Consider the following 24,364-nt stretch of genomic DNA (forward strand, 5'->3'; position numbering starts at 1 on the left):
TTAGTGTATCCATGCTATGTGCTTGTATCCACTTGTCTCTCTCTCTCTCATCAGCAATCTTTCATTCACTTTCCTTCTAGAGAAGGACAAAAGATTTCTCTTGCTGCCATCCTGATGTGCTTCACACAGCCTGATACAAACTTTTGCTGAAGCAGTGCATGTTATTCATGAGCCCGTGGTAATGTTGGAAAGCAACTAAAAACTCGCTATTCCGAAGCCTTGAGGCATGAGTATCAGCAACCCATACAGAACTGCTGGCAATTAGCCTCAGTTCTTAAGCAAAGTGGTTCCCTTTTGCCTTTAAATAAAAACGTATGCCAAGAATTTCTAGAAGTTTCCCAGATAAGGTGCATAACTGGAAGCTTTTTATAACTCTCCTTGTCACTACATTGCATTCAGGCAAATTAAATCAATCGTTAGGTCTTGCCTACTAATAAAGGAAGTTTATCTTCAGGACACTTTTTTTTAATGTTGTCTTTTTCTGTATAGGAAAAAATAGTGCCCAATAGAAAATTGGAAGTTCTTTAGAAAAAGCTTTGTTAATGTTTTTCTTTCCTCCTTTTTCTTATTTTTAAATAAAGACATGCAGAGCCTTGAGAAGTTGCTGAGGGATGCAGTAATATATGGGCAGCCTCGAAGCCACAGAGCATGGAGAAAAATTATCATCCTCGTGGAGGGCATTTACAGGTATGTTTGTGTTTTAGAAACGTGAGTACTCTTTATCATTTCTGAGGACAGAATGATGTATTGAGTGAAGCGAACATTGACTCTAGGTATCTGAAAGAAATCTTAATGAGAGTGGAGGTTACAATAACATTCTGTGCTCTTATAAATATGTTGATTTCCATTACATCAGCCTGAGCCCTGGTGCAACTTGCTCCAGTTAGATCCTGTGCGTTCTTCTGAATGTTGATTTAGCAAATCACAATGGAGTAGGAGATGTACTGTGGGAGCAAGACAGATCATCAGCTGGTGTATGCTGTCACAGATGTGATAAAATTCGTGGAGCTATAGTAGGTGAGGAGTTTTGCTAAGTCAGCTGTGTTTTCTAGAGTTGTTTGTTATGCACAGGCAGATCAAAAGACAACTATGCAGAACTAATTAGGTTCTGCATGCCCAGTTCTTAGCCAGCTGTTGGAATCTAAAAACTCAAGCTAAACATAGGCCAAGTGATATCAGCACCTTTCTAGTAATTAGTGCTGGATGTAACGGACTCATGCTTTAACAGGAAAAACAATTAAAAGACTGGCTTTCAAAGAATTATATAGTGGTATTTCATGTAGCCCCAGTCCCTGGAGGAGTCTGAATGAGAGAAGTGCCTTTGAGAATCCATCAGATAATATCAGCATCAATAATACCATGTAATTATAGAGCATCCTAGTCAGATAGCTCCGGTTCACTAGTGTGGTGCACCTTACACGCAACCAGAAGGACAAACAATCACTAGAGTTGAGCAGCAGAGCAGAGGCACCAGCCAGGTTCACCATCCTGGGCTTCATCCTGGCAACCGCTCAAGTCAGGAGAAGGTTACTGGGGAGGCAGCCATGGGGCTGGTGGATGGCATGGAGGGGGAGCCACTGGTGGGCAAGGAGCTGGAGCAAGGAGAGGTAGAGATCATGAAGAGGAGGGAAGGGCTGAAGAAGCAGGGATCTGGACAGTAAGAGGGTTTGTGGGGATCTAGGCAAGGCTACTGTGGCAATGATGGGAGAAGCGGGGAGTAGGAGAAGGATAGGTTTGGGAGTAGTGACATTTGCACCAGAGAGAAGGGAACCAGAACCACTTGTTCACAGGATGTGACATGGTTTATGAAAGCAACATTAAACTTTGTACGTAGGGATCGTATCATGTGTTGCTGACATGCAGCCAGTCTGGATGGGCAGTCGTTTATGCCATTTTATTGAAAACTGCTAACACAGTTGAGCTGATTAGCTTTTTTCATAAGGAATCTTTTACGATCTCATGTCATCACAACTTCATAGTTGTCAGTGCTTTCTTTTTACCTAACATTTTCCATCTGCAAAGAGAACAAATCAGTCCTTATCTAAACACCTGTCACTCAGAGCTGAAACAGGTCGGCAGCAGATCAGCTGATCCAAAGCAGGCTGAACGTCTCCTTTCAACCAGAATAAACAGAGCATAACTGGAAATAAACATAGCTTGGCACTACTAAAAGAAAGCTCAGATTTAAGGACTTTGATCATGCAGAAATTAAGTGGACCACCAACATTTTACTGACAAATATTCCCATTGGTCACATGGCCTGCAGAAAATGCTACAGCTGCTGAGTTTTGTTCACTTTTAAATCCTTTACCCTTGATATTGGCAACTAGGGAGCAAGAAGGTAGACTGGTGACACAGAAGTGTAGATCAGTCCGAGCAGTGGGACAAACCCACTGTCAGATATTTGCAACTATAACAACTATATTTCCAGATGTATACATGATATAGAGTTTTCTTTTCATCTAGTTTTGCAGGTCATTTTCAAAGGAGATTTTGTTCTCAAAAGTTCGAATAACCTTCTGTTGGAATGAAAAAAAAAAAAAAAAAACCAAAACAAAAAAACCCATGTTAAACCTCAGAGAACCTCACTACAAAGGAACCATAACATTCCTTTAGCCTAAACAGTGGGCTAAATAATGTTAAGACCACTCATGCCCTGAGTTTCTATGCTTGTGAAAGGCATAAAGTAAAAGAAAAACAAAGCTCAGCTCTCTTAATAGTCTCTCATTGGAAACTAGCCTTAGCAGTAGCTAGGTTGGTTGGTTAGTTGTTTTCATAGTCTTAAGCAGATCAGAAATTGAAGATTGTGGTTTGGTTGCAAAGCAAGTCTGCTCTGACTTGAGGGAGAATACCACCACACCCCACGGTGTTGTATCCTTGCCATCACTGCCAACTCGAGACGCACGCAGCTGATCTGTCCTTACAGCACTGCTGGGAACAGAGTCACAGGCCATGTAGTCTAATCCAGTAAGTAGCTAATAACATTTCATATGCAAAAGAAAAGCTGGAGAAAGACATATTAGAAATACTCTTACTTTTCTTGTGTGCATGTTCTTTCCTTTCTTGGCCCATGATTTTTGAAAGAGACTAAAATTTTCCAACCCCATATTGCCTAATGTTAGTTTTCTTGAAGATTTGCCAGATGCCAAATTAACATTCATCTAGAGGGTTTAAGAGGAGGTAGAGTGTTGTTAATGTATTCTTCTTATAATAGTTAATACTGCTTTTTTTTTTCCTTAAAGGAATTAAGTTATGCTTGAGGGACGACCAATACAGAATTTAAATAACTTGGTTAGAGCCATTCTCCAAGTTAAAATATCTTGACTTGCAAGTTTGGCTTGGCAAATTTGTACAGAAATCCTTTTTCCAGAGATGCAAAAGAAACACTAAGCTTTCCTTCTTTAAAAAAATATTGTTATATGGGACACCATAGTCTTAGTATGAAGTTGATGGTATGGAAAAAACATTGCCTTCTGTTTCCCTTAGGAGTATGTTAAAGTGTTTACACTGTGCATAAGCCTGGACTTACCAGCTGGCAAAATCTGAAAAGGGTCATTGTTAGCCAACATGAGCATTTCTGGAAATCAGACTTGTGTTTGAAACCATAAGCCGCAGATTTTGCTTGGTTACAACTGAAGGCAGAATTGGCCCCGTGACTTGGGAAGCACTCAAGCTACATGTCAAATAAATAGCAATGAGTATATGTTTGTTTGCTTTTTAATGTCTCTATTATTTTAAAAAGAAAAAAAAAAAATCATCAGAAGTAAATGTAACTACTAGTGAAAGCTGGTTCTTAATTTGGACTAGCCTAGGAGCAAATATGTTCCATTTGCATTCCAAACTGAAAGAGACCATCTAGCCATCAATCTTCAGTACAAAAAGCATGAACAAGTTTTGGCAGTGTCCAGGGCACAAGTTAAACTGACTTGCTAAATCATATTTCTATTATTTAAATTCCAGCTAATGTTTTCCTTGGCTTCTACCATTTCCAGTTCAGGATTACACAGTTACTGTGTTCTTAGATGGTTTGTGGTAGGCTTCTGCTCTCTTGCACACATATTTACCTAGGAGTCAGATAGGCCAAGGCCCAGGGCAGGAGTTATGGGGCACCAGAAACTGATCAGAACAGGTTGTTTTTCATTTGTTTTTTCCCTGCTTTTAATTTAATTTGGGTATTTTCCCTTCCAGCTCAGAAAGTTGCTCTCTGATCAGTTAGATGTTGTCCAGTGCCTTTTTGTGTGCATTCGAAGTTCCTTGGGATTCTATGCCAGTACCGTAGGAAATTTATCAGGGTTATTTTTTATTTCCTGAAATTAAGTGACTGGACTTCCAGAAAAGAATGGGGTAACATTTAACGTCTTTGGCCAGGGACCAGCACTAAAGGTTAACATTTCTATCGTTTCAGTGTATGGGGTTATATTTGAGGCCAGGGTTGGAATGTTTCCTTAAAACTATTGCTCTGAACTACAAAACAGAGATTGTTGTATGAATGTGCAAGGTTTATGTAAGAAAACAATACCTAAAGTAAACATTCAAATGGAATGCATATGTCTTGGAGTAACAGGTCAGGAAAGGAGGGATTTTCCCAATTACAAACTAGCCTGAATTGGGGAGCAGATAAAATTTTCAAATGTTGAAAGGATAGTGGTACTACTAGAGACGTTGAGGGATGCAATTATAAAGAAGATAATAGGTTGAATATCAGTAAATTAATTTTACTAACAAAAAAAATTTGAAACTGTGGTACTATAGTAGGATGTAGAAAACTCTTTTCCTGAGAAGTTCCAAAATAAACTGGACAAAAACTTCCAATATCCAGTCAAGAGCAAGCCTGTGTTCCAAGTGAAGTGACCAGCACAAGCGCACACCTCCTGTCTCTCAAAGCACCTGGCTCCACAATTCATCAGCTGCATCAGGAAGAATTCAGTGGTTTGGTAGCGATTGAATCAAGCGTCAAAACTCAGAGATCCCAAAACTTTGGATTATCTCCTCACATCTGGAAGTAGATTCAAACTGAGCGTGTGCTGAAGTAAGCTTTTTGTGCCCGTCCGCCGAACAAGGGAGATGAGGGTCAGCTGCAATCTAGAAGCTTTACCCCCCTGCCACGAAGCTAATAATTTTTGCTACAAGACAGGATGTAATACTACGTAATGAGAACGTCTGGCCTGGGCAGAGCCAGCTTATGTTCATCTGCATCCAGCTTTTTCAATGTGCCCTCTGTGCTTGAGCAGATCTGGAAACAGATCAATAGCTTTGTAAAAGGGACGCAATCAGACTGAGACAGAATGATTACAGTTCACTTCTGGCTCCCTGGTTTAAACTCAGTCGACATAATATTTACTGAAGGATTCAGTAAACTTTCCATTTGGGCTACCCAAGGGGTTATGTGAAGTGAGCTTTATCTTCGAGCAATTCTAAACAGAGTGGTGTTCATATCACAAACCATCTCTCAGGGTCAAAAGACAGACCAAGAACAGAGTAGGCAGCAAAACAGCTCTCACCTCTGCCATCAGGAGGGCTGAGCCCTGTTTGAATGGCAGCACAGAAAACGTACACGAAACCAGCAGTGCTTTATCTACTCCACGGGCATTTCAAGGCCACGTTAGGATCTCTGTCAACTATTGTAACATTTATGTCAACCAGCATCTTTCAAGAGCAGTAAATCAACACTGAAATTGAATACAAGTGCTTTGTTTTGCTAAGCAGCTTAGCGTTCAAAGAGAAATCTCCTACTCATACTAGTAAGAAAAGTTTTCATTAAATCCTCTTAATGGTTAAATCTTGCAACAGCCCTATACCAGCTCTATGTATTCTGGGATTCAGCATCAACTTTGCTTCCATTCCACAAATATGTAGTAAATCAAGCTCTGTATTTTTAATTTACCGTTTTCACTCTTGTCTTTTTGAAGATAAATGCTGTCTCTCCCATCTGAACCTCCATGAGCCACTAAGCCTAATGATGCCCATGTAAATGTGGAAAAAATACTATTGTCCTTCTCTGCCTAGCTGGTCTGCCCAAGTATTGCTGGAAGGCGGAGGGTGGGATGCCTATTCGCTTCCCTCTGCAGAGGTGCTCCTTGGCACCACTCTCACTCTCTGACCATACAGCCAGCCAGCAGGCCGACGAGATGCAGCCGAAAGCTGCCATCCCCAACACGTACGATGCTGCATGCCCAAGCACACCCAGTGGCTCAGTCTAATTTTTAGCTGACTAATGCTCTGACTCTGGGCTACGTGAGGACTGTGGGCTCAGCCCTTGTATTCATTAGGAAAAGAGCTGAGGTTGTTCAAGTTGCTTCTCCCCCAGCTGCCAAGTGCCATTGGGGAAAAGTGAGAAAGCCCAGCCTTCAGGAGCTTGCAGTACAAGCCCACCCTTCTTTGCTGCAAGAGAGTGGTGCTGATATACAGCCCCACAGCTGCCTCTTCTATCGCTGGGCAAGACAGAAGGGCAAGGTTTGCCAGCAGTCACCTGACAGCCAAAAATATGCCTCCAGGCGCACACAGCCAGGCTCTCCAAACCTCCCAGTATGAACAGCACAGGCAACCCTTGTCCATGGCTGCTCCCCCATGCTGGTCTTTCAAACTAATGGAGAGTTGCCTATGGACAGGTCTCCTTCAAAACCAGAGACCAAGCTGTTTCCAGGCTTACTCAGGAGACCAAAGGATGAAATTGTCAAAAATCTCCCAAGTGCTAAAAGCACATCCTGCCCTTTTGTGGTACCAAACTTCCAGCTGCATAGTGCAGCTAGAGTGGCAATAAAACAACCTGTGAAAGCTGCTGCTCCAGGATCTAAAAATTGCCAAGAAGCTGTGTTGATTGCACTGCTCTTTTGTAAACGCTATTTGGGAAAAAAATCGACGTTTCTGCTTACCTGAAATTCTTGTAGCTTTTGCAGTCAGATACACCGTAGCCATGGAGCACTGGTTTTCTGGGCACACAGCACACTCACCTTGTTTTTGATAGGAAGTATTTAGCATTTAAAGACCTGCTCACTAGAGCTGGCATAACAGAACACGTTTAACTCATTACAAAATTAATACCGAGTGCATCAAAGCATATCCAAGCATAGCTGTAATCATCTCACAAAGGTTTTCAAGACATAATAATCTTCACAGCAGTCTTCACACTATCAATACTTCATCTTTATGGAATTAGAGTGCATTTTTTATTTGTCTCCCTGAGTTTTCATTTTGCTGTACAGCTCCTCTGTGCCTTCTCTAGGCATTGGAACGGGCTGCCCAGGGAAGTGGTTGAGTCTCCATCCCTGGAGGTATTTAAAAGATGGGTAGATGTGGTGCTTGAGAACATGGTTTAGTGGTGGACTTGGCAGTGCTAGGTTAACGGTTGGACTCGATGATCTTAAGGGTCTTTTCCAACCTTAACAATTCTCTGATTCTCTGATTCTGTGATTCTAACTTACTGATGTGATTACCAACAATACAAAAGAATTATCACCTCTTCTTATTTCTCCAAATCTCAATACACCCATAGTGCAAGTTCAGAATATTTCCTTTTTCTGCATGGCTGTAAGAAAGTAAAAAGAAAAAGAATGGAAACTTTTTTTCTTTTTAAGTACTAGGTATCAGGCTGCATTTCCTAAAAAGTACGTATTGGGAGAAACAATTGGCAAGAGAGGATTTGAGCTCCCTTTTCTAATCCCCGATTCTGTCCACTCTGAAGACTGGGGCTGTTTTGAGTTATGGCACCATCTGTGCATTTCAGGTGGCTCATCTCCTGTGTATCTTAGACCCAACTACTTTGCACCAGGGTAATTTGCTCGGGAGCTGTTACCCCCAAATATTACCGCAGTAGCTGACGATTGTAACTAAGGAAGGACCAGACTCAATTACAGTGGTTCCTTATAATTCATTACAACATTTGTTTCATAGCGAATTGTTATGTGCTGCTTTGGGTGAGTATCTCCCCCTCACTTTATACCTTTCCTTCTCTTTTCTGGCTTATTGAAAATTTGCAAGTGTTCCAAGACTTCTTGATTGGTTTTGATTGAACTCTAAAACTGTTTGACTGTTTTGTACTCACCTGCAGATGGGAAATGGTTGCAATTTTTCTTTGAACTGTAAATACAAATTAAGCTTCCAGAAGATCTTTCATGGAATAAGGCAATTAATGCCTGTAATTGCTGGCAGTATCTTACAGAGAAAGAGAGTACAGGATTTGTTGTTCATCCATGATTCTCTCCACCTGCAGCATGGAAGGGTCCATCGTGCGCCTGCCAGAGATAGTCTCCTTAAAGAAGAAATACAAAGCCTACCTCTACTTGGATGAAGCTCACAGCATCGGTGCTGTGGGTGCAACAGGCCGAGGAGTTGTGGAATACTTCGGTATGAGTCCTGATGATGTCGATGTATTAATGGGAACGTTCACAAAGAGCTTTGGCGCAGCTGGAGGATACATAGCTGGCAAAAAGGTAAAAAGAAAACACAAACATTTTAACATTGGGGGGGGAGTACCTTCTTATTAGGTATGATATATTTCATTATCTTTTCGCATAGCTGCTTTGCAGGAACACTATTATAAAGTCAATACCATTTTTGTCTGGATCCCAAATGCACATCAAACGGTCAGACTTTCTTATTTTTGTCTCGTGTTCATATTATGTAATTTGCTAGGATTGGGTATTTCTGTGCCACCCTGATGATGGTTGTTTGTCTTGGAAACATTTAGACATGCTGTGGTTGGCTAAATATACTTCACTACGTTAATTTGCATGCAGATTGCTCATTACTTTGTTTCACATTTGTAAACAGTGTGTGGAGCAATATTGAGAGATTAAAGCCACAGTTTCATCCACTGATAATAAAATTCCTAAACAGTTGTGGATTGTCATAGCTACATTTTTTAGGAGGATGTAGAAAGAGGGTTACTGAGGGCCTTTTGCAATAGTGACATCGGTGTCCTCAGTTGCTCTGCATATGTTAACAAAACAACCTCTTTCCAACAACAGATGTCAACAAAAAGTAGAGCTGAGCTTGCTTTAATTGGGGGTGTAGAAGAAGAGAAAGCATAATCAGCACCATTGTGAAATGTCATCGGTTTTGTTGCTTGACAGAGATATCAAGTGGTTGCTGATTATTTACCCTTTTCGTACCCTGCTGAATGTATTTCTTAAGTAGTTTGCTGAATGAGTAGGAAGCATGTTTAGACAGCCCATATGGTTGTTGTCAGGATAACATTAATAAGGGTAGCACTTGAGGAGAATAAAAGGGCTATAAGAAAGTATAAAGTGTATATTTCTTACTGTCTTTTTTGGTTTCACCCCTGGAGATCTTAAAACAGGCTACCATAATACATCAAGAATCAATTTTCTTTGTTTCCTTTGCTTCCTGAATTTGCATCTGAAAGTTTAACTCTTACCAAAGACAATGTGGCTAATATAGGTAGAAATTATAGGAAGCCTAGACCTGTGAAAAGCAGTGTAAAGTAATTCATCATCTAATCCTTGGAAGTTTTCTTAAATTAAAGTGGGTCGCTCTTTTCACGCCTGTATGTATCACTAAGCTTTGCCTCAAGCTTCTGAGCCTTGGTGGCAGCTGCTCACCCAACACACTTCGCACACTTACATTCATTTCTGCAGCCAAAAATTCACGGTGGCACCGTTTATTCTGCATCAGCTAGAGCAGAGAAGCCTGCTCAGCTATTTGACCAAACCCTCAGGGTTACAATTGCAATATAGCAATGCATAACCTGTATAAGGTTAGGTAAATCTTTATCCTTAGCATTGGAGTTACCACATAGACTCACACAGCTTTTTTTGGCAATAATTTGTGTTACTCTCTTTGGGGTTTTTTTTGGTAGTATTTTTTATCAAAGGCAGTTTTCAAGCAGGCCTCATCCCTTCCTCACTTACATGCATTCTGCTTTTAGTGTGGTAACTGTTACTGTGATATTTTGCACTAGGAAATATAAGCTGTCATAACAATGATGGTCTTAATCAAGTGCTGAATTCCTACAGTGTCCCTGGATTCAGGAGCGTTACGGGTGCTTTAGACATGCCTACAGTACACCAATGTTTTTTCTAGGGGCACAGGTTGTGCTCGTAGTTATACAAGGAAATGTTAAAGCAATTATACCAACTCTAACATGACTGTCCTGGCCACACTGATGGAAAGTTTCAGTTGAAAGAGAATTATATGCTAATAGCCAAAGATAGATCCCACTAAGGTTGCTTTTCCTGGGTTAGGTCTTGTGGCAGAGGAACTATACTGATGTCATGTAGGCTTTGCTTCATTCCCAGAGAGGAACTGAGCAGTATTTTAAGTGCAGCTGTTCATTGGTCTTTAAATGATTTTGGCTCCTTTATAATAAGTCTTAGCACAGAAGTAAACATTATTCCATTCCAGATTTTTTTCAGCTGTAATTGCCCCACTTATGTGGTAAAGTACTTGCACCTGCCTGATGTTTCTTCGGGCCATGTATTAACAGTCACAGCCAAGAAAGCAAACCAATAACTGGTGAAACATCCTCTTACTTTTGCATGTTCTTGCTCCTGCAGTAGTTAAGAGGGAGATCTGCTGTTTGGCCAGCTCAAAGCTCATTCATGCTTTGTTTTGCTTGTGTAAGGACCTTGTGGACTTTTTACGAACTCATTCTCACAGTGCTGTGTACGCCACATCTATGTGTCCACCCGTTGCAGAGCAAATCATCAGGGCAATGAAATGTCTCATGGGACTAGACGGGACAACACAAGGTAAGCCACTGTCTTTAACTTCACTTATTACAGTTACTACCAGAGCATCTACTGTGTACAGGCACACGCAAAATGTCATCCAGCAGCAAAGTAGTATGGTAGTGCAATGACAAGGAAATAATTTTTACTGTAAAATTAATATCCAAATAATCATATTTCTAAGTACTATCAACTCTATTTCTTTTTCCACACTCATCCACATGCAGCAGGGATGGAAATATTCTGGAATTCCGGCTCTATAGTTGCCAGCTCACTCTGCTTTGCAGCAACAAATAGGAGTACGTGAATTGCCCTTTGAGTAGATCGTCTGACTTTGTAGGAGGGGTTCATAAGGACATGCCTTCATTTATGGGCTAGATGCCGTCAGCTTAGCTTCTTTGTATGTGTGAACCTTCAAAATGGCAAGCACCTCAAGCATGGTGCAGAATTTCAAACCAGGTATTGTATGTTAAATCATAGTATGAGAAGATGATTATAATAATCCTACCTTACTCAGGCATTAATTATGGTGTCCTGAAGCTAGTTTTGAAGCACATTCTGTCCCAAAAGAATTGACCACTTGATGTCTTTATGAAAAATTAGGTTTGTTTATGTTCCTCTCCTGAAGTTGCAGATGCAGCTACCGTTCAATCCTCTGTGTAACATGCTTTCTATGCAGCAAGCAACAAAACAACTGTGTGACATATCCATCTGCTACTGTTTCAAAGCGATGTTGATATGTGTTCAGTGTTCTAGGACTTAAATGCCAACTCAGAGAAAAGCTGGTGGGTTTTGAATTTGTATAATTTTTGTCACGAATGCCTGAGAATCGTGTTGTTGTGTAACGTGCAGTTGAAGATACAGATTCTACTCTGAATTGCGATCTCTCTTATGCTGGTCCAGCAGCACCGTGCTGTGCTATTTTCTCTTACCTTGTGTAGGACTAACAGAGTAATTCTGTATTAGTCCTCCCTGAGAGATATGACTGGGGTAAGGTGGGAATGGAAAGGAAAAAGGGTATATGAGAGCAGGTAGGATACCGCTCTGCACTATTCTGTTGCAGTGCCCTAGAGGGCGGTTTCAAACCATGACAGACACGAGGCTATTAAGACATTTATCGCAGCCCTTCAATGAGGGCTGTGTACAAAAGGAGGGATAGAGAATCCACTCCCAGTGCCAAATTCTGCTGAGTGCAATAACAAAGCGCAGCACAACTCCAATGCAAGGTGTAGACAACGAGGAAATGGTGCTTTTGTCATTTTGGCAGAGAAGTCAGAGCGTAACAACTGTTTCCAACTTGAAATTTGAAAGGTCAAGATTGCGTATGCTGAGGCCTACATCCTGCTCCATGTAAGAGACCGGCTCTGACGTGTGTCTTTGTCGTGGTTTAACCCCAGCCAGCAACTAAGCACCAGACAGCCGCTCGCTCAGTCCCCCCACCCCAACGGGATGGGGGAGAGAATTGGAAGGGTGAAAGTCAGAAAACTCATGGGTTGAGATAAGAACAGTGTAATAATTGAAGTAAAATGAAATAGAATAGTAGTAATAGTAATAATAGTAATAGTAGTAGTAGTAGTAGTAATAATAATAATAATAATAATAATATTATAATATACAAAGCAAGTGATGAACTATACAATTGGCTCACCACCCGCTGACCGATGCCCAGCCTGTCCCCGAGCAGCAATCGCTCCCACCCGAGCCAACTCCCCCCAGTTTATATACTGAGCATGACGCCATACGGTATGGCATAGCCCTTGGGCCAGTCGGGGTCAGCTGTCCCGGCTGTGCCCCCCCCCAGCTTCTTGGGCACTGGGCCGAGCATGGGAAGCTGCAAAGTCCTTGACTGGTGTAAGCACTACTTAGCAACAACTAAACCATCAGCGTGTTATCAACATTATTCTCATACTAAATGCAAAACACAGCACTACACCAGCTACTAGGAAGAAAAACCAGCGCTACCCCAGCTGAAACCAGGGTAGTTTCGTCGGGCGCGGGGACTGTGCCTGCAGCCGGTCCTGCCGCGCTGCTCCCGGCGCCAGCGGTAGGAAACGCTTGCCGTCAGAGGGCGGTCTTACACCGAGCCTACCCAGGAGTTACACGCTGAAGGCTCTCGCAGATGCCGCGTGTAAAATATTAAACATGCAGAGCATTTCCGAACCTTCAAAGCTTCTTAAAAATGATCTTCAGCTAGCGTGATCCTGCATGCAGTTCAGTGCAGGCTAGCAGGGGAACTTGGTTCAAGAGACTCTTTTAAGATGTGCCTGTCTGACTGTCTTAGGGCTAAGAGTTTGCAGCGTTTTCTCTTCCCGAAGCAGTGCTGTTTAATGACACAATATTTGTATTTCTGCACAAAGTAAGTGCTTATTAAGTCTTCTGCAAATCCTTTATGAAATAAATTAGCGTTCCATCAGTTTTTTTTAAATTTGATTTGTCTTGTAATATGAAATGCAAATGAATAGAAAAACAAATTAATAAATCATATATCACGACTTAGAGTATTGCACAAAAGCTAGCAAAGTGGCTATGATGTGTAAAAATGTTTCTCGTCCTTCTGAGCCAGACTCATTATTTTATTCTATTGGTTTTTCTTTCATGTGGGCCTCCCTTCATTAGGCTGTCTTGTGACTACAAAAAAAAAAAAAAAAAAAAAAAAACAAAAACATAGCCCAAAACACAGGAAAAAATGTTATGCTGGACCACACTACAATGCTGCTTTGGCATCAGAGACAGAAAGGTGGTGGCTTAGAATGGAGACAAGAACAGAAGGGAGAAAGTACTGTCTTTTCTTAGATATTGTTGTTTCCAAGGACGACAGTGGCCTTGGCTGAGTTCTTTTGGTCTGCTGTCATAGAAAATGGTGAATCTGCGTGTGAGCCATCCTTGTGAGAGCGTGAGCCGAGGCACCTGGCAGAGAAGTTGCAAGTGAACCAGAGTTGCCACGGGGTGGTAGGCACCCTTTGGTCTCTGGAAGCCTGTTGAATCGATAAAAGGAGTTTATTTTGCCATTTGTTTGAAATGGCATTCCCTTCCCACAGGATGATTTGAGGAATCCTTTCTAAGGAGATACACACTGATGGCTTGTCCTCCGGAGGGCATTTCTGTAGGGGAGAGAGCCTTGCAAAAAATACTGGGAATGTTTTGGAAAAGAATGAAATTAGAGTTTGCTAAAAAGTTCCACATTAACTAAAGGGTGCTTCTTGAAAAGAGTATGAAATAATGGGATGACAAATGTGTTAACCCAGCTTGTTCTTACACCCAAACTTCATGACTGACTGCTCAATAGATTAATAGAAAACTAAGAGAAGGAAGACTGATTTTTATCATTTAAATTGCTGCTCTGAAAACTCTTTATTCTATATTTTTTAGTACTTCACACAGTCGTCTTTTATATTTTCCCAGATAGTGTGCTTTTACATTCCCTTCAATTCCTTCCTAGTTATTTTCCACCGATTTGTTAAGCAGCTGATGTAGAAAAGAGTAGCATAGGTGGAATTATATAGTGGGTAATGCCAGAGGCCAGAAATGCAGCGATGCTGCTTGTGTTTATCCTGGTGTGTATCCAAATGATTGATCTCCCATATTTTCTTCCTTTATTATCAATTAGTAAGAATATGGCTGTTTGGAAAAGGAATCAGGGTGTGCATTTCCAGGACAGGATCAGTACACTGGATGCATGACTGCAGGATATGACTAGATGTGTATGGACACAGGGGGTACAGCCTAATTACAAGGAAGTAACAGGTTAGCACTTTAAAAATAATTCTATGAAACCTAAACCGCTTAGCTGGAAATTATCGACAGCAGGTGTCTCTTTCAGGCTACAGTTTTTTCATATCAACAAAAAAGAATCTGTCCTTCCTCGGAAGAAGGCTAGATACATATATGGGTGTTTGATGATCTAGGAAAAAAAAAAAAACAGGGGGATTTTTAAAAAATCCTTTTTCCTCTGAAGATCTTCAGTTTCTCCAGGCTTTGGGATGAAGACTTGGCTTGTGATAGCCAAGTTTATAATTTTTTGCCATGTCTATGAAATACCAGCTGAGTCTTGTGATGTTACAAATCTGTAAAAACTCTCTACTTGAAATGAACGTTGACAAATCTTAAGATCCACTGAGTGAAGGAGCATCTTCCAGCTGGGGGGCCTGAACAGAGCATCCCCCACCTGGAGCCTGGGCAGAGGACGGGGGCCCCAAGCACCTATGTCCATCTGGCACTGTCAGGCACTTAGGGAGGTGAGCCAGGAAGATTAAAGGGAGAAGAGACTCTGACAAGAAAAGGAGACACAACAGTGAACAGATAACAAGTGGGTGATAAGGATGGAAACTAGGACCAAAATGAAATGCTGAGAACACGGGCTGGAAAGGCTGTGAACAAGAAGGGCCTGATGTGGGGAAGAAGAGGAAGAGGGACAAATGTGTCTGCAAGAAACTGCAGTAAACACACAACCCTCCAAACCAATGCCGGTACCTCAGACACTCCTTGTTCTTCTCTGGTCAGCAAACTGCTGTGGAAGTGTGCTAGCAAGATGTGTGCTTACCTTTCTTTGCAGCAGGAGACTCCAATTTGGATTGGGAAGTTCTCATTTTAAAAGCCTTGCACTGATATAAGTAAAAAGATATAGGAAAGACACAGTATCTCCCACAGAAACCATCTATAAATGTGTGGGTATGTCCCATATCAATATTTGTAGTAGTTGTGAGACATTAATGTCATGATAATGTGACTGGGAGGATACTGCAGAGCCCACAGCCAGCTATTACAGTTTCCTTGTTTTGCCATGTTTTCTGCTGTGACTTGAGAAAATGAAGAACAAGAAATGCTCAGTTAGGAGAAGACAGTAGTTCCCTCAAAACCGATATGCATTGTTGTTCCTGCATGGAGGAGAGGGGTAGGTTGGGGTTGCTATGACCAAGTCCGTTGTTTCTTGAGTGACTTGTATCAGAAGAGTCAGAGAATGGCAACAAAAATTGCAAATGTATTTCCATTTTCATGTAAAATTATATCTTCAGTGGAGTACAAGTCCTGGTGTTTTTCAATGCCATGTTTTACAGGACTCTGAAAATTGACAGCTTGTAGAACAAGACACATTTATTCTTGGTAACATAATGTCATAGATACTATCATAGTTCCTATAATAGAGTTGTTCAAGAACGTCTGAACTTCTGGCAGCTGTATTTCCTTTAGTAACGTCGTAAGGCAGCAAGTTCCACAGTTCAGTTCATATAGTCTATTAAAAAAAATCATTTTATCCCTCTTAAGCCTTTGTGGCCTTTTCATCTCAAATGTGTCTCTCCTCATTTATTAGGAGATATGGGAAGCAGAAGTTCCCATGGCACTTACTCTTTATAATTCATAATATATTCTTTATATGTTCTCCTCGTGGCTTCTCATTCCACCACTGGAGATACCTCAGGAAACTCAGCAGCTGCCTTAGTGGTTTTATCCCCATGATGAGACTGTAGTTGACTCAGAATGTTTGGACCCTGAGCAAATTTTCAAGTACACTTACTTGCATGCAACACAGCCCCTGCAGCTGTGACCTCGGACCTTTTTTTTTTCCTTTCTGCCTGAGAATACCAAAAGCATATTTTTACCCTTAAATGTGATAGGTAAAAAATAGAACCACTAGGCAGACAGAGTTAAGACTGCTAGAAAACCTAAAGCAATTTTCTTGATGACTAATAATAAATTATAGTGGTGTAAAAAGCAAATTGCAGCATTTGCAAAGGCATCATTTCTCTGTTTAATGCATGGCAAACAATAATTCACCAACAGCAACAGATATTTTTCATATGTTTTTATGGGATGCTGAAAAATTTAAAACCCTATCCTCAGGAATCTACTGTCCTTGTTATGTTAAGAAATAATTCCTGAGGTTGTTTAGACAGAAAGTGTTTGAATTAGTCTAAAAAATGTTAATTTACTTTGCCATTTGTGCTGATTGGTCTATCTTTTGCAACTGCTAGTTTTCATTTTTGTTTTTAGCAGACTTTGAGTTCTTGCATTTGAGCTCATTCAGATTGCGAGAAGCTGCAGAACGCTGCTTTCTGTTTTGGCTTGGCATTAAAAAGATCTGTTTTTAAAAGGTTCCTTTTTAAAACATTTCCGTCTGCCTTAGATTTTTGTATAACTGGAGGACCAACTTCTTAAAATGCTCAGTTTCCAACATTTTCCACTGCTATCTGTGCTCAGCAATCTTTTGAAAACATTAGCTTTGCCTGTCAGGGTCCTCTGTAAATTCAAAAACCTTAGTTTCACATCACTACAACCTGGCATAAACCAGCACTGGTGCCAGGAAGGGCAGCCTTGCCCTCCTTTTTGCCTTCCACCCCCTGCCTACCCCCTTATTCGTGCCCCTTATCCTCACGCCAGCATTAGTGTTCGTGCAGCCATGCAATGAACTGAATCAGAGAACTGATCTAGCTGAAAAATAACCGACCCTCCCACAAATGGTTAGCCTACAGCCAAACCGGTTCCGTGAGCCAATCTACCATGTGGCTACATGAATCCCAGTGCCAGGACTTGAGCAGCTGGAGCCGAGAGGAACGATCCTTTTTGCAGCAAAATAAATCTGTGCCAGACTGAACTGATCATGAAACTATAGCTGTTAAGCTTTAATACTGCAAGCTACTTAGTGACAGGCCCCTTGAACCTGCTCGAAACAGCTTACAGAATTAGTCATACTGAAGTACGGCTTTGTAATGTTCCCTCTCAAATTCTCATTTTGCTGCTTTGCTCTGAGATGATTGCTTCTCTCGGGTCCTCATCAAGCAGAATGCTTGAACCCTGGCTTAATTTTAAGTTACTAGTCCCAGTAAGTATGTGCTTACATTTAAAGGGCTTAAGCGAATTTATTCCCTGTTTGCACAGCATTGGCTCCATGACTAGAGCCCCCAGTCACTATGACGGTGAAGATGCTAATGATGATAACATGCTGTCACAATTATTATTTGTCTGAGCTGAACACCACAGATGTTCTCCCAGCAGTGGATGATGAAACAGAGCTAAATTCTGCCATTTTTACTCAAAATGCGTGAGACGCGCTGTTCCAGTGGAGCCACCTGCCATGCGGTCCACCTCCTGAAGGAAGCCAAACATATCCATGGAGGGTCAGTTGATCTGAACAAGCAGGGGCTTTGGAGTAATAGTGCTTGCAGTGATTTGCAAGAGCTCTGAGGATTGACCAAATTCTACCTCATATGAAGTCACTTTTTCCATATTCAAAGTTAAACCAGTGCTGTAATCCTCTAGCAGACCCTACCCGTGGATAGGTGTCCCCTGTATTCACAAATAAGTATTAACTGCAGGCAGAGGAGGGATGTGATCAGACTTGGATGTGACTCCTAGCCTGTCCCCCAGCAAAGCAAGCTACGCTTTCCCCAGGGATAGCAACACGCAGCTCCATGACACAGTCACCTTTAAAGGGTGTCTTTGCTGCCGGGATAGAGCGTGAGGATCCCTCCTCCGTTCCAGATGCTGCTTGCTGCTGCCCAAGGAATCCAGCGCTGTTATCAGCCTGAGGAGCACAAAGGAGAGAAGTGCTTTTTCTAACGGCGTTTAGATCACTGGCATTTCAGAAACACCTAATGTGATACAGATGGAGCGCGTTGTGCACTGGCTGGCTTTCAGCAGGGGGACTGATGTGCCTTGTGATTAATCACCTGTGCTGGGAGTAAATAAGGCTCAGCCAAGGCTGGCTGCTCTGTCCTGGCTTTTGTGTGGGACACTGAACGCTTACATTATATATCTGAATATAGATAAGGTGCTGGGTAGGCATAGCTGACTCATTCGAGAAATAAGGTAAAAATGTCAGAACTTGTACAATTTCTCTCCTTTCTGCTTCAGCTGAAATTGCCACTTTTTCTTCCCTTAATCTGCTCTGGAAAGTGTTTTGCAGCAGTTCACAGTTAAAATTGGACTGACTAAATAAGTCCTTAAGGGCTTATTTAGCAGCTGAATTAAGTTGAAATTATTAGGTTTCTCGTTGGCATTAGGTTGTAGAAGAAAATGTCTTCACTTCTCCCCAATTCATAGCAAAGTTATTTTTTGATAAAGATTTTTTATCTGAGAACATATTTCCTTTAGGCACCCCAGTTTTGTAGCATTCTATTTGTGATTTAATGCACATGGAGGTACATGTGTGTTACTCTTATAATGGAATCAGAGGAAAAAAAGAAAATCTGTCCATCTGCAACAGTTTAGTGGGGAAGAGCTATTGTTTTCCAAATTTTTTTTCAGCCTATGAAAGTTTGCTTTTTACTATCTAGTTGTTAGTAGAGGAGAGCAGGGAGTAGAGTTCTCCATCCAAGGAACAGAGATTGAAGAGACACACTGACACCGGTATGTAAAAGTTTGATTGTGTAACTAATTATCTAGAAAGACCCTATGAAACAACAGCTGGAGAAGATTAAAGCAGGTGGATTTGTGTCTTGAAGGGTCCACCGCATGCCAAAAAAAAAGTACGGCATGGGATTATCTTTCCTGGAATGGGTTCAGGAAAAATAGCTCTCCTTCAATTAAAATACACCTGAGATCTTGATATGAAAGGCTACAGGTTGCTTATTCCTGTTTTCAATATACTGAGTCAGAATTTCCAAGGGTAGAAGCCTACAGGAGGAGTTCAAAGGTAGAATGTTTGTGCAGGAATTGAACGCAGCCAGCTTCCCTGCTTATTAAAATCTTGCAGGAGTGAAAAGCAGACAACCCTGGAAGAGGAAAACAAACTTTTGTTTCAGAGAGCTGATAGTTTTACTACCTCTTTTGCTGCCAGGGTAAGGTCCTCAGCTGGCATAAATAGGAAAGCTCTACTGAAGTGCGTGGAGCTGTGCCAGGTAACACCCGCCTGAGCCCAGGCCCTCAGACATGTAGTCAGGATGCCCTCCTGCTGTCAAACTGCAGAGCAGCTCCTCACTGAAAGCAGGTCTGAAGCCATAGCCTGGCACATGACAAAGCATCTACCAAGTCTGTTACTCCAAGTGGCTCTCTTAAAAAGGTTGTTGCTTCAAAGAAATTATGAGCAAGCCACTATCTTTTATAATTTCTCTTTCTCTTGCCTTCTCTTTGTATTTTTCCTTAAACTAAACCATATTCATTTTGAGCTATAAAGCCTCCTAAAAGCCTAGAGATTAATGAGCTAAAACTGGCAATATGCAATAATGTGTGTCAAATAAAAATATAATCAGCATTTTTCCCAGAATTGCCAACATCTTAGAACTTTGCAGTAAAACAAATATTTTTAAAGCGGTGCAAGAAATGTAAATTCTAAATTTGCCAGCAGTAGGTGGATTGCAGATGCAGTAAATCTGTTTTTGTTGTACCATCCAGGTAATTAATACTGTATTTCAACAAAATCCCAGTAAGCTGGCTCTGTATCACTCTGTGTTCCAAGCAGCATGAAGATAACTTGTGAAATTTAAGAATCCTTTATCATTCAGTTTTCTCTCTTTTTCGCCCTTCTTAATTCAGCTCATGAAAAGAAGCAGAGCTCTTAATAAGGTCATCCTCAACCTCAGCTGAAAACTGTGGAGCATTAGTGGGCTTAGTTTTAATTAGCTAAGGGTCAGTTTTCCCTGTCCAGGCTGCTGTCTCCGAACATAAGCTGTGTTGTGGTTCACATGTTTTATGGAATATAAATATCTGGATGTCCTGCATGCTGTGCTATAAGCGATTTGCATGGACTGTAAATCCTCAAGAATTTTTCAAACTAAGAATTCCTGAACAAATATATTTACTGTCTGAGGACCTGATCCTCTAATTAGTGCTGTACAGGTAAATTCTTACTCTCAAATAGATGCCGCTATATCGTTTTAGCTCAAGGGTCTGACTCTGCAGATTTTCACTCAATAAATAATAAAGGATGCAAGATCACAGCCTCAAGAATCAAAGAAAATAGTTTTTAAATGCAATGTCTTTGGTTAAACATCCTACAGTGAATTTGGACTAAGATCTGATTCTAAACTGAATTCATCAGTTTTAATCTGCACTGTGGGGGAAAAATTGGGCCAATGAGACCAAAATAAATATTTTGCTCAGATCTGCCTCCTTATCTGACATTGGAGGGTCCCATAAAGGAACGAAAGAGAGTGTTGAAATACAGTTACAAACATTAAGGTTTTTATTGCTCTTATCAGGACAGCATATAAGATGGCTGTGTGTATGATGTGTGTATGTGGTCTTTGACCACAAAACTTAACATGAGAAAGGAAAGTGTTGACACTTGGTAAAGAAATAGGTTCCTCCCAGCCACCCACCCACAAATACAGTGTGTGTAGCAATCGTCTCCTAATGTGCTTTTTTTCCCTCCAGATATATGTGAGTGCTCTGATCTTTTATTTGGCTCTTTAATGCATCCCTGCAAATGAAATTACTATTCTGGGATGTTGCTAAAACATTAAAGTGGTTCTTTTGCATCAGCACTGGCTGGCTTGAAATGAGTTCCATAGGGAGTTTCGAAAGGGAATCCATGCCATCACAAACTGGCGAGGATATAGATTTAGCAAGGGAAGACTGGAAAAGAAAGAGGCATTTGACTTTTGAGGGGTTGCCTGAAACTCCTCTTTCAGCTCTAATGTTTCCCTTGCTGGATTCCCCCTCTTGCTTTGGAGTCTAAATTTCCGGTACCTAAAATAAGGAGAGACAAACTGATCAACTCTGGGCCATGCGCATATGGTTTGATAAATACTGAATGGCCTGGAATCTTGCATGGCTGACACTCTGTTTCCAGCTTTGTGGTAAACAGCTGAATAGAAAGGAGAAGGCAGCAAGCCTTAAACTGCAGTCGCCAAGAACATCTGCATTTATGAAAACTTTCCCTAATTGAAAATCTAGTAGTTTCAAATGCTGTAGACTGAGAGTTTGGAAACTAGCTCAGGGGCTGCTAAGATAGCAAGAAGCAGCAGTGGTTTTGAGCCCCGAGTTCAGGTTACTCCCCCACCCTCCTCCTTGTAATTTAGGCATTCAGGAGGTGCTAATAACATCTTTACAAATTCGAACAAGGGAAAAAGTCTCTCTTTAGACTTCAGACGCATTATTCTGCGGTTCTTCTCTAACTCCCTTTCCTTGCCATCTCCCCTGCCCCCATTTCTCCTCCTCCTCAATATTTCCTCCTGGTTGTTTGAGATCTACTACACCAAAAATATTTTTGGAAATACCACAGACTATTGTTTTTATTAGTGACTGGAAAGCTTTGTAGTAGGATGCTTTTGTGTTTCATTTGTTTTCCTTGCTCTGGCACAGCTGTTTTTGTTTTAGCAGCATTAGAGAGATGGTTAAACTATTTGTGGCCTTTTCTAACACAGCAGATCTCTTCCACTGAATGCTTTAAACTGAATGACTGCAACTGTAACTAACAGGTTGTCTGCGTGGGCAGTTTTGTGCATAAAGTTACAAATGCACTGGTTTTATGAGATCTTTTAATTTGTTCAGCAAAACACCGATCACTGTGAAGCAAGTCCCAGTTTCCTTATAAATTTCCCAGCCAGAACATTGACAGAACCTTGACTCAGAAGATACAGAACAGATGAAGCAGTAGATCTTGTTCAAACTTATGCGCGCTCAGAAATGATTAATGGAAAAGAGGTTTATGTAGGTGTAGTGATCCCCACCTTAGACAAGAGGGAATAGGAAGAAAAGCCACAGCAGGTGGTGGGGCAGAACGTGGTCTGAAGACAAATCTGCGGAAGGTGGTATGTAGCAGCTACAAATGCCTAACAGGCCGCTGTGGGTATAAGGAGGAAGATGGGAAATTAGGAAACAAGCATCTAGTCAGAGAAGGGTGACAGCAAAAAGTAGTAAATGAAGAATGAAGTGAACAAAAAGTAAAGTAAAATGAAAAAGCAAATGGAGAGAGAAAACGTAATACATCCATCCAAAGGCACCTCAAAAGCAAAGGGAAAAAGAGGAAATGAGTTGTACTGGAGGCTTCAGTGTTCATGTCTGGTGACATAATGTAAGTGATATTGAAAGCATGGGCTGATGAACAGCAGGAAAACGAAAGTTAAGAGTGTAGCTGAGATGTGTCCCACTAAATCCCAGTCTTACCGCATGTTCCTTCACACGCACTCTTCGCTGAGTAAAAAACTGGCTGGATGGCTGGGCCCAAAGAGTTGTGGTGAATGGAGTTAAATGCAGTTAGCGGCTGGTCACAATTATACTGAGCCCCCAGGGCTCAGTATTGGGACCAGTACTGTTTAATATCTCTATCTGTGGCCTGGATAAGGGGATCGAGTGCACCCTCAGTAAGTTTGCAGATGACAGCAAGTTGGGTGGGTGTGTTGACCTGCTTGAGGGTAGGAAGGCTCTACAGAGGGATCTGGACAGGCTGGATCAATGGGCCAAGGGCAATTGTATGAGGTTCAACAAAGCTCCATGCTAGGTCCTGCACTTGGGTCACAACAACCCCATGCAACGCTACAGGCTTGGGGAAAAGTGGCTGGAGAGCTGCCTGATGGAAAAGGACCTGGGGGTGTTGGTCGACAGCCAGCTGAATATGAGCCAGCAGCGTGCTCAGGTGGCAAGAAGGCCAATATCATCCTGGCTTGTATCAGGAATAGTGGGGCCAGCAGGACCAGGGAAGTGATCGTCCCCCTGTACTCGGCACTGGTGAGGCCTCACCTCGAGTACTGTGTTCAGTTTTGGGCCTTTCACTACAAGAAGGACATTGAGGTGCTGGAGCGTGTCCAGAGAAGAGCAGGGAAGCTGGTGAAGGGTCTGGAGCACAAGTCTTATGAGGAGCGGCTGGGGGAGCTGGGGCTGTTTAGCCTGGAGAAAAGGAGGCTGAGGGGAGACCTGAAAGGAGGTTGTAGCAAGGTGGGGATCAGTCTCTTCTTCCAAGTAACAAGCGATAGGACAAGAAGAAATGGCCTCAAGTTGCACCAGGGGAGGTTTAGATTGGATATTAGGAAAAAATGTCTTCACTGAAAGGGTTGTCAGGCACTGGAACAGGCTGCCCAGGGAAGTGGTGGCGTTCCTATCCTGGAGGTATTTAAAAGCTGTGTAGGTGTGGTGCTTAGGGACATGGTTTAGTGGTGGACTTGGCAGTGCTGGGTTAACAGTTGGACTTGATGATCTTAAAGGTCTTTTCCAACCTAAACAGTTCTATGATTCCCACCACCTCTGCTGGGTAGGCACAGGCAGCTGCACAGCAATTAGGTTTAGAGAATCCATCTGTTTGACATTGGTTTGGCAGTTTTCTTTCTGGCAAAGTCAGGCAGATGATGGACCTGGCTTGATTCATTGTGTGGCTGTGTGAACCTAGGACCAGTCCTGGGGAGGCGGTGGGAAAGCGCAGCATGTGGGCATGGAGTAGGTGGCACCATCCATGTCAGCACCTTACAGCATTGGAAGAGCAGCGCATGTATCAGCTCGCTGATGAAATATAATGCAGGCCGAGTAGGGAAAGGACATACTATATGTATGTAAACTACTGTACACTATACAATAATGTTGAGTGTGGCTCTTCCCTTTTGTATGCAATGGGTGAGGAAGCAACTGCACTTGTCAGAAACCACCTCCTTAGTGACACTGCAAAAGAAAAGGCTGAGTTGACTTTTCAAGCACATTTTTTCTCTGCTGTTTTTTGTCTTTTGCCTTTGTTAAAAGTAATTGTTTTCAGCTCTCCTGTCTGTTTTGCTGGGGGACACATCAGTGGATTTGTGACTGAATGAGGCCAGGGA

At 41.8% G+C, this 24,364-nt stretch overlaps 1 protein-coding gene across 1 annotated transcript in view; it reads left to right on the forward strand.

The window, feature by feature from the left end:
* Positions 1-24,364, forward strand: part of SPTLC3 (serine palmitoyltransferase long chain base subunit 3) — a gene marked incomplete at both ends in the record, with an annotated part of 85,567 nt that overhangs the window by 56,582 nt on the left and 4,621 nt on the right. Inside the window, 3 exons of the mRNA XM_082307727.1 lie at positions 582-687; positions 8,210-8,429; positions 10,583-10,709. Of these exons, the coding sequence (XP_082163853.1) occupies positions 582-687; positions 8,210-8,429; positions 10,583-10,709 (453 nt within the window). The remainder of the gene's footprint in view (positions 1-581; positions 688-8,209; positions 8,430-10,582; positions 10,710-24,364) is intronic.

This window comes from Platalea leucorodia (assembly GCF_965183815.1).
Source record: "Platalea leucorodia genome assembly, chromosome: 3".
In the NCBI taxonomy this organism is placed as follows: domain Eukaryota; kingdom Metazoa; phylum Chordata; class Aves; order Pelecaniformes; family Threskiornithidae; genus Platalea; species Platalea leucorodia.